The sequence below is a fragment of the Octopus bimaculoides genome, chromosome 6, assembly GCF_046866305.1.
Source record: "Octopus bimaculoides isolate indiv1 chromosome 6, ASM4686630v1, whole genome shotgun sequence".
NCBI classification, from domain to species: Eukaryota; Metazoa; Mollusca; class Cephalopoda; order Octopoda; family Octopodidae; genus Octopus; species Octopus bimaculoides.
Window position 1 is genome coordinate 1,331,720 of NC_142933.1, and position 11,484 is coordinate 1,343,203.

The 11,484-nt window shown below is 41.0% G+C and overlaps 1 protein-coding gene across 17 annotated transcripts in view; it reads left to right on the plus strand.

The window, feature by feature from the left end:
- Positions 1–4,066, plus strand: part of LOC106881599 (pecanex-like protein 1) — a 104,410-nt gene extending 100,344 nt beyond the window's left edge. For 11 of the 17 annotated variants that reach the window (XM_089353342.1, XM_089353348.1, XM_089353338.1 and 8 more), the window contains 2 exons: positions 766–1,142; positions 2,601–3,678. In XM_089353342.1, the coding sequence (XP_089209468.1) occupies positions 766–1,142; positions 2,601–2,885 (662 nt within the window). In that variant the 3' untranslated portion in view covers positions 2,886–3,678. Of the gene's footprint in view, positions 1–765; positions 1,143–2,600 lie in introns of all 17 variants that reach the window. The other 6 variants (XM_089353343.1, XM_089353350.1, XM_089353340.1 and 3 more) reach the window with 1 other exon arrangement.
- The last annotated feature ends 7,418 nt before the right edge of the window (positions 4,067–11,484 follow it).

Consider the following 11,484-nt stretch of genomic DNA (forward strand, 5'->3'; position numbering starts at 1 on the left):
TCACCACCACTACTCTACCACAACCTTAGCCAAACACTACCACCACACACCATTACCCACACACAAGTTATATGTACACACACACACACATGTATATAGACAAGTGCACAGTCTCCTACACACAATACCACTACACCAATACACACACATAAGGCCACCACCCCTGTCACTCCTACACACTCTACCACTACCACACATGCACACAGTATCACAACCAGACACACACACACACACACACACTAGCATTATCACATATGTTACCACCACACCACATGTGTGTGTCCACACACACTATAAACCAGTGTGGGAGCCTCTATGCTGTTGGTTAATCTGCTAGAAATAGCAGCCAAATCTCCCACAAATCACAGTTTACCATTTAAAAAGAAAATGGCATTAGATATAGTCGTAGATGCAATCATCATCATCATCATCATTGTTTAACGTCCGCTTTCCATGCTAGCATGGGTTGGACGATTTGACTGAGGACTGGTGAACCGGATGGCTGCACCAGGCTCCAATCTGATGTGGCAGGGTTTCTACAGCTGGATGCCCTTCCTAACGCCAAATATGCTTGAATAAAAGACAATATAATCATGCCTTGGATGTCTGTGTTCACAACTCTGCTCTTGACTGGGCTGACCTGGGGTTAAATAACACCACCACCACCACCCATACAACCTTACACTCTCTCTGTCTCTTTGTCTCTCTCTGTCTCTCTCTCTCCACTGCACTTCCCCTACCTCTACCTTTCCTCTCTCTCCCCAGGTTCAATGCGTTCCAACTCCAACAGTGCACCACCGACCACTGGTGCACCCTCAGTAGGCGGTGGAGCGGCAACAACAGGTAGTGGTGCTGTGTCACCTAGCAACCAGTCTGACATCACACTGCAGAACCTAACCAACAGTCACAACAGTAAGTTGAGCTCACCTGCTGCTGTTACCACGGCAACAACCACACCAACATCAACAGCAACAACAACCCCTTCTATAACAGCTCTCCTCGATAGCAGGAGCAGCAGCAGTGGTAATGGTGTACCTGCTACTGCACCCACTGCACCTACTGTTGTAACTAGCACTGCCCCTGGTTCAAACCCTGTCAACAACACCACCACTAAAGAACCAACCATCTCACAACGGGTCAGAGTAAGTATTTGTTTTTTCACCTTTATGTATTTTGGGGGGATATTGTGTGTGTGATACTATGTGTGTGGTGTTTGTATTCTTTGTATGTGTGTGTATATATATATAATGATCATCATCATTTAACGTCCGTTTTCCATGCTGGCATGGGTTGGACATTTTGACTGAGGACCGGCAAGCCAGGATGCTGCACCAGGCTCCAATCTGATCTGGCAAGGTTTCTACAGCTGGATGCCCTTTCTAACATTAACCACTCCAAAAGTGTAGTGGGTGCTTTTTACATGCCACTGGCACGGGAGCCAGTCAGGCAGCACATATATATATAATATGAGGGGTTTAGTTCACTGGTGATCTAAACCAATAGGTACGCTGCGTAATTGCTATAATTGGTCATCTGTTAGGTTCTAAGTTTACAGCGGAGGCTGGATCTAGGAATCTGTATTATGGTTCCACTCTAATAGAAAAGATTTCCTCTTATTCCTTTCTGCTGAAGAGCGTCGGCTCGAAATGTAGAAGACTTTCTCACTTTCCCGAGTGTCAAACTAATACACCTGCTTGTTGTTGATACACCTGTTTTCGTATTTTGTTTTTCTGTAAATTCCAACTGTATATATAGTTGGCTCCATCTTGTATCCAAGCATTGGCTTCATCAGTTTCTGCCCAGTCTCCTCTGCTGATGTTTGTCTCGAAAGTGACTTTGGAGTCCAAGTCGGTTGTGAAAAAGTCGTGGGCAGAACTTGCACGGGATGGTCGATGCAGGTCAAGGATGTTGAAGCTAGCTGCCAGACCTCAATGTCACTGCTATTCATTGGAGAGCAACCATCCAAGATTTGCCGCTGATGTGTGGTCATGGACTAGAGGCCTCCAGCTCTCCAGACCTGCCTTCGTTACCCACGATACCATCAACATTGAGCTTTTGAGACAGATTAGAAAGACAAAGCCATTTTGCTAAGTAAATTGTTTGAGGTGGTCGTGGCTGCATGACAGCCATGTGCACGCGCTTGGCCAGAAACCTCTCCACTGCGGCTCAAGAATTGAGATGTGCAGTCTTGATGAGGCTGGTTGCAGCGAACTGTCGGAGTCTATCTGCCTTTGTCATGCCTGCCCACCGGGCATTGCCCTCTTCAGCTAGAGTCAATCCATGTGGGCTTGAGATTGCCCTTCTCTACTTGCTCTGCCGTTGGGGGTATATATATGTGTGTGTGTGTGTGTGTGTGTGTGGTGTACATGTGTATATGTTGGGTGTGTATATATTATGCATATATGTGTACAGTATATTGTGTTTGTGTCTGAATATTCACTTGTCGTTGTTCCATGAACTGGGAATTGTACACCATACATGTGTGTGTGTGTGTGTATTATACATTATATGTGTGTAGTGTATATACATGTGTGTATCTGTGTTGTTATTCATTCACAGTATCTAAATTGTACATGTCTGTCTGTTTGTCTCTTTCACAGATAATGGATCCCAGCCAAATGTATGACAATATGAACCTAGGCCGTCGTATCGATGTTCAGTGGCCCCGTGATGATTGGAAACAAAATGGAGGCAAAAGTGGTTGGAATGGCTGGACACCCACAAAGGGATTAGAGGGCACTATTGTACATCGATGGGTCCCGTGTCACCGTGACCCTGTCTGCAGGTCCCATGTTGACTACACCATCCTGTTAGTTCAGGTTGGCTCTGACAAATATGTACCAATAGCCGATGGTGGTGTGATGCACTTGGGTGTCGAAGTTTGACCACGGTCCACTGCTGCTTCTGCGGTGTTTTCAGACTGCAACCTCATCAACTGGCCAAACATGGATGCCACCGATGGATGTCAGCTTGACCTGACCTGACCTGATCTGACCTCGGTTGACCTGGCCTCAGTTTGGCAATAAAGCATCAGAAGAAATCTTAACCGAACACAAGAAGTTGACAAAAAAACAATTTTGGGGTCCAGAGTTATGGCAGTGAGATTATCTGGCAAACAAGGGTCACATCTTTATTATAATTATTATAATAATGGTAATTATTATTATTATTGTAGACGATGTGTTGATGTTGACCTAAACTATAGAAAGACAGTCTCGGCCCCTTTATGATCTCCCAGCTCAGTACCTCATTGTTCATTCCTGTTTGGCAGGCAATACCAGTAATACATGGAGCTTCAATCAACTGACCCTTCCACCTCTCTGTACAAAATTTGGTTTTCTGCCATGGACAAAAGCTACTATTATTATTATTATTATGATCATTATTATTATTATTATTATTATCATTATTATTATTACTACTACTACTAATAATTGTTATTTTTTGATATCTGTCAATCACCATGATATAGTGTTAAGTTTGTTCTGCAAACCAAGGTCTGTGATAGGGTTTCAATTCCCAGTTGGATCCCTGTCATGTTATGGAACTAATGACATTGTGAAAGGCATGACCATCATAACATCTCATTTTCTTCCCCCTAACCATAGTAATCTAAGGTGCCATGCCAATCTATGAAATTATTATTATTTTTATTATTAAAAAAACATGAAGTTAAAACTGTACCATTCCTTGTTTGGTTGGCAAACAGAGTTAGACCGGACACGAAAGAAATGTTTAAAATGGGAGACTGTGTTTGTCCTCCTGTCTCTCTCCCACCACAACAAGAGGCCATTCGACACCTTCTCTCCACCTCATTGGACATAACACACACACACACACATACACACAGGGCTGACGGTATTGTCTGGTGGTGAAAGATCTCAGTTATAATCACAAATAACAACTTTGACCATAATGATGGTGATGGTGGTGGTGGTGACTTGGAATTACAGAGAAGTGATGATGATGATGATGGTGATGGTGCTGTTGATGATGGTAGTGATGCTGATGATGATGATGATGAAATATTAGAGACAACAATAAAGAAAATGGTTTATTAAATTTGTACAGACTTGTGAGTGTGTGTATTGGTGATGTATATAGATTAAAACTAGAAAAATGTGTGTATGTGTGTATATATTACTTACACAAAGGCTTGAAAAATGAGTGTTTATATGTATATATATATGTGTGTGTGTGTGTAATTAATGTGTGTGTATATATATATATATGTATATTTGTGTAATGTGTGTGTGTGTTTGTATGTACATACACACACACCTAAACATTAAACCAGGAAAGATGAGGGTTGCACATGGAATAAAGCTATCTCTGAGTCATTTGCTGTTCCTCCTCCTCCTCCTCCTCCAACCATCACCACCACCACCATCATCATCATCATCATCATCATCATCATTCTCATCGCCCACATCCTGACTTTCCCTTGTGAAGTCCTTCCTGGGGATCAAACCTCTCTCTCTACAGTTTTATTCACTTGGATGAACAAATATTAAAATTGTTTTACTCTCTCTCTCTCTCTTCTTTGTCAGTCTGTCTGATTTGTGAGTCTTGTCTTTCGACATAAAAGTCAATGTGACCCTGTGTGAAAAGGGGAAAATTAGTAAGACCTGGATCCCTACGACTGTCTTTGCAGCAATTTGATTTTGCTGATGATCTTGCAGTTATCTCTCTTGTTTGTTATTTACAGATTTTAAACACCTTTGGGGGAAGTTTTTTTCCTTCTAATTGCAAGGGCAATCTCACTGTATTACACACATGACACATTCTGCTCTATATGTATTTTGTATACTGAATTTTCTCTCTGGTATTTCCTCTCAACCATATTCTTGATATGTGGAGGTGCAATGGCCCAGTGGTTACGGCAGCGGACTCGTGGTCGTAGGATCGTGGTTTCCATTCCCATTCTGGGCGTTATGAGTGTTTATTGAGCGAAAATACCTAAAGCTCCACGAGGCTCCAGCAGAGGGTGGTGGTGAACCCTCTCACTCTTTCTTCCTGTTTCTGTTGTACCTGTATTTTGAAGGGCCGGCTTTGTTACACTCTGTGTCACGCTGAATCTCCCTGAGAATTACGTTAAAGGTACACGTGTCTGTGGAGTGCTCAGCCACTTGCACATTAATTTCACGAGCAGGCTGTTCTGTTGCTCGGATCTGCTGGAACCTTCGTTGTCGTAACTGGCGGAATGCCACGAAAAAATTCTTCATATGTAAAGTTGAACTGTGGTCCAAGGGATAAATTCTACACAGTGTAGCCATTGTAATCCATGGAAGTTCAGTGTCTAATGAGCTCACCATCAGGCTGATAGTTTAGGTAGACATTGCACAGATGTTCTGTAGGAGTCTAGTAACGACGAGGGTTTCAGTTGATCCAATCAACGGAACAGCCTGCTCATGAAATCAACGTCAAGTGGCTGAGCACTCCACAGACACGTGTACCTTTAATGTAGTTCTCAGAGAGATTCAATGTGACACAGGGTGTGACAAGGCTGGCCCTTTTGAATTACAGGTACAACAGAAACAGGAAGTGTGAGAGAATGTTGTGGTGAAAGAGTACTGCAGGGTTCGCCATCACCCCCTGCTGGAGCCTTGTGGAACTTTAGGTGCTTTTACTCAATAAATACTCACAGTGCCCGTTCTGGGAATCGAAACCGCGTGTCCACTGCCCTAACCACTGGGTCATTGCACCTCCACATAAAATATATTCCTTGAAGGCTTTTTTGGTAGTTGATAACATCTGTTACCAAAGTGACCTGTCTAGCAGTGGTGTTTGGAGTATCGAAAGCCTAGCAAGAGTCAAAACCTGGTGCAAGAGGCTGGCTCAGTGAGCTAAGATTGCTGTTGACAGTAGAGTTGTTTCTCTTTGAGTGAAAAGCAGATTGTATGAAGCTTGTGTAGAAAGTGTGATTTTTTTTAATGGTAGTGAGATGGTCTTAAATGTAGAGGATTTGCAAAGACGAGAAATGAAGGGAGCTGCTGGTGTTCTGTTGGTGTGGATGAACAACAAAGTAGAAATGAGTTGAGGAAAACTTGCCATAACAAGAATTGGATGTGTGCTTGGAAGAGGCATGAGGTGGACGTCACTTGTATAAAGAAGTGCAGAGCACTGAAAGTGGTTGGAACCTGTGAAAGGTGAAGACCAAAATGACAGATGATGACAAACGACTGTGAGGGTTAACAGCATGATACTTTTTAAAAACTTTTTTTACTTGTTTCAGTCATTTGACTGTGGCCATGCTGGAGCACCGCCTTTAGTCGAGCAAATAGACCCCCAGGACTTATTCTTTGTAAGCCTAGTACTTATTCTATCGGTCTCTTTTGCCGAACCGCTAAGTGACGGGGACCTAAACACGCCAGCATCGGTTGTCAAGCGATGTTGGGGGGATAAACACAGACACACAAACATACACACACATACATACATATATATATATATATATATATATATATATATATATACACGACGGGCCTCTTTCAGTTTCCGTCTACCAAATCCACTCACAAGGCTTTGGTCGACCCGAGGCTATAGTAGAAGACACTTGCGCAAGGTGCCACGCAGTGGGACTGAACCCGGAACCATGTGGTTGGTAAGCAAGCTACTTACCACACAGCCACTCTTACGCCTATACTAGAGAAGACCCATCCATGAAACTTAATGAATATTCTTTTCTACTCTAGGCACAAGGCCTGAAATTTTGGGGAAGGGAGCCAGTCGATTAGATTGATTCCAGTACGCAACTGGTACTTAATTTATCGACTCCGAAAGGAGACTATATAAAGCTAACATTAACTTCAATGCCTTGTAGTCTGACGATGGCTTTGCTGGTGTAAACTTCGAAGTCACTGACTATTCTTGTTTAAGAATAATAATTTGTATTCCACACAAACAGAGAGTAACCCATCATTAGATTAATGTAAAATTGTTTTTATTATAACTGCCCCCCCCCCCCCCCACACACACACAAGGGTAAGATGCAGGGTAGGGGGGTCCAAGTATCGAGCAGTGAGTGACAAGTGTAGAGAACAAAAAGTGGACAGTGCAGGATAAGAAACTATAACAATTTATTGGCATCGAGAGTAACACACTTCTTCCTGTGAAGTAGATGCAGAAACACACATTGGGAATGGTGGTGGTGGGGATGTCAAGTTAGGAAGTTCGATCCTATGGAGTGGAACATTGTGCAAAAGTCTTATACGTTTTTAGAATAACCATTATCTTGTGAGTAAAGTTCAGTTGGCAGAAACTGTGTAGAAGCATGTAGTGTGTGTGGTAGGATTTGTGCGTCGAATAAAATATTAACTTGTGTTATTTAGTTACGAGCTTCTAACGTCCTATGACGCCCAGATCGTGTTTGCTTTTCTAGGTCTCTAAAGTACAGGGGTGAATATAATTGGCTAAAGCTTCTGGGCGCGATGCCCCAGCATGGCCGCGGTCAATGAAGAAAACGAAAACAAAAAGGGTAACAGAACAACAATTTAATTTTTAAGTAATTTTAATCACATTTAAATAATATAATAATAATAATAATAATAATCCTTTATTTATTGGCCACAAGGGCTGTACACAAAGCAAATAATGATAATAATGATTTCTTTATTAACCAGGAGGTTTGACAAAATGCTCGAGGACGGTACAGTAATTTCTAATATAGCCTCAAGGCCAAATAATAATAAAAATAAGAAATATAAAACGTAGCCCAGTTACATTGAAATTATTCCAGTGTAACATGGTTGTAGATATAAATAACTGTCCAATGGTATGTAAGGGTATAGCTATGATACAATGGGGGGTTAGTATGAACATTGCTATGATAGAACAGGAATATGTTAGGATAATAGTTATGATTCAATGCGGAGAGGGGTTTAGTTCGGATATAACAGAATGTTAATGTGAAGTTGTCTGATCGATTAGAAATGCGATCAGAAGTTTTTCAGCCGTGACCATCCTGTCTGCTTCAGGGGTTTCGGGACTATAACTATCGAATACGTTCTTTCTATATTTGAAACGGAAGATTGTGATTTGAGGGATATTTTGCTGCTTTTTCTTGCAGGTTAAGCAATCAAGTAGAAGCTCCATACTCGTCGCGTTAGGAGTTTAATAAAAAGACATCGATGGAACAATGTTTCAAGTTTGACCAAAGGCGTCGCTGTAGAAACATGTTACAAGTGTGGCCGTGTGGTCAAGAAGGATGCCTTGCAATTGCATGGCTGCAGCGTTCGATATCACACCATGACATTACCCAGGACAAATGTCTTCTAATTTACCCTAAGGTTGACCAAAGCGTTGCGAATGTCGTGTGTGTGTATGCGTGCGTGTAGTAAACGCTGCGACCAGGTTTCTGATTGGAAGATAATACGACGTGATGCATTGTTTCTTAGAGCACTATTCAATAACAAGTACTTTCTTCTTCCCTCCATTAGTGTTGGTGACCCTGCCAATAGGCCATATACAAGGCCCTTCCTCGTCTGAATAAACCACACACACACGCACAGATATATACATACACGCTTTTACCCCATACACACATGCATATATATATATATATATATATATATATATAGTTGCTTTATGTTGAACGAATGATAAAGGAGTGCTCAATACACATTGTAGAAGGCGTAATTCTTTTTATTGAAAGTTTGCCTCGCAGCTCGATTTTCACGCCATTGCGATCTTCAGCCGACACACACACACACACACACACACACATGGGGGCAACCATACATGGGGTTGTCAGCGGACATTTATATTTAATTGGAATTACAAACCCGATAAAACTGAGCGAGAGAGAGAGAAAAGTTACTGAACATTAATTCCCAGATAAGACAATGGAGAGAACTTACACAATTTTAGTAAATCTAAACGTATATATATATATATATGTTACAAAAACAAAATAGTACACATGGAAATGTAAGGGGAAAGTAAAAAGAAAAATAGAAGAAAAAAATATATATATATAAGAAAAACAATGGTTATGCTATGAACCTCATTGGCGTACAGCTGTTTCTGCTACCGCTCTGTACTCATCTAACACTTTGTTATGAAACATACGTATATTGAGTTTATCTCAGGTTATTAGTCTTGCGATGCGTAAGCGATATATAAAGGGGTAAAGACCCCTTTGGACGTGAATGACAATGGAATTGCACCTAGAAAGTTACCCCTGAGGCACAAGTTCGGGCAAGATTGTTTATGGAAGACCAGCAGTCGCCCATGCATACCAGCTTCCCCTCTCCACGCCACCGATGTTATCCAAGGGAAAGGCAAAGGGGCCGATGCAGCTTGGCACCAGTGACGTCACGACTCATTTCTACAGCTGAGTGAACTGGAGCGACGTGAAATAAAGTGTCTTGCTCAAGAACACAGCACCAAACACGGTCTGGCAATCGAACACGCTATCACATGATTGTGAGCCCCCTCTCTCTCTCCACACACACACACACACACACACACACACACACACACACACACACACACACACACACACACACACACACACACACACTCTCTCTTTCTCTCTCTCTCTCTCTCTCTCTCTCTCTCTCTCTCTCTCTCTATATATATATATATATATATATATATATACGTAAATGAATAATGAGAATGAGTGCTCAACACCGCATTGGTGGATAAAGATTCTTTATTTATAAATTAAGGCTACCATTGGTTTCATGTTAAAAAATATCTTAATATCATAACAATTTTTTAAGTCGATCACATGGAGGAATGGTGTTCGTCTCTATGTGATCGGCTTGAAAAATTGTTAAGATATTAAGATATTTTTCTTAACATGAAACCAATGGTAGCGGTAACACACACACACACACACACACACACACACACACACACACTAATGACATGCATTAAATATAGTGACACGAAAACAGAATTACTTTTGCCACAGAGTAAAGTGTGTGCATTGGACAGATAAGTTATTGTTATGCCTGAGAAGTATTTTTGTTATTAAATATTTTCATTCTGTAGCATTTGAGACATGTCCACTGTTAACGTCCATCCGTGTTTCTACTAAATGCTCAAAGAATCAATCCAATCGTCCATGCGGAAAAATGGAAGATTCCATACATGATGGGCTGTTGATAAGACAATCATGACCGTTTCTTCATCGTAATGGAATCCTAACTCAGAAGCTCTCCCATGGAGGTTGAAGTGAAAGTTAAAGATTTCATTGCTGTTCCAACAACGGATGGAGGAGCCGCCATTTTTTTCATCATTTCCTGACCACAGACTCAAAGAGTATATTTTCCGGTGGTTACTGTGAATCTCAAGTTTCCTCTGCTGTGTCCATAATTTAGCACTCAGCCGGATCTGTCGAACAATTTGAGAATTTCTAAATGGAAAAGAAAAAACTCAGAATCGAGAGACAGCAAAATGAATTTACAAAAGGGAAATGTTTTTGTTCGCAGAAGGACAAGACACCATTGATATCAAAGAAGTAGCCAAATATACAGAAAAGGAGTATGCACGAGTACGTACAGCATACGATGTATCTGCTGTTAACTATGGGTACACAAGAGATTCGGGAGGATCATAAATAGGCTAAAAGAGGTGAAATTCATATATAACAGGTGCCAAAGAGTAATTAGCCGCGGTTATTAGCAGTAAGGTCGCTCATAAATTAAATTGTTTCAAACGCTCAGAGGATTCCTTAGAAGTAATTAATAATTTTCTTTAGCAGGTAAACAAATTAGTAATGAAGAAATGTGTGCTCCGAAAGCATTGTAGCCTGAGGAAGAATGGAATGAAAAAAAGGTCAGGTGTCTACTACCTCTGTCGGCCACAAAAGTATTCTCTTTGAGTGAAGAGCAGATGGTATAATGTTTATGTACGAAGTACGATATTGCGTGCTAGTGAAAGATAGGCATTAATTGGGTGTGCGAAGGTTGGAAAGAAAGGAAGGAAGCAAGGATGTTCTGTTTGATGGGTAGAGAGAACAAATATGATGAGATGACAACTGGGAATAAATGGAGTCAACTGTAATGTTTTGAGAAAGGAGATTGAGATGGTGCAGACATGTGATGTTTATGTAGGATGGCGGGGAAAGAAGTGTTTAATGATCCAAGTCAAGCGAAGCTGTGGACGTGGGAAACTGAAGGTGTCGTGTGAAGAAGTGCTGAAAGTTGATCTCAAGATATAGAATCTCATAAAGGAGACGGCAAGTGGAAGGAAGACGTACCGGGGAAGACCTGTCCAACCCCTTGCAAGCATCGACAAAGGTCGTCAAATTATTGTGATCATCACACACACACCCGCACTCACTCACACATACACATATATATGTGTATGTATATCTATCTATCTATCTATCTATCTATATATATATATATATATACACATACACATCTTTTGATCTTGCTTTTTCTCCCACTGTCATGATTTATATCTTATATATATATATATATATATATATATATATATATATATATATATATATATATATACACACAC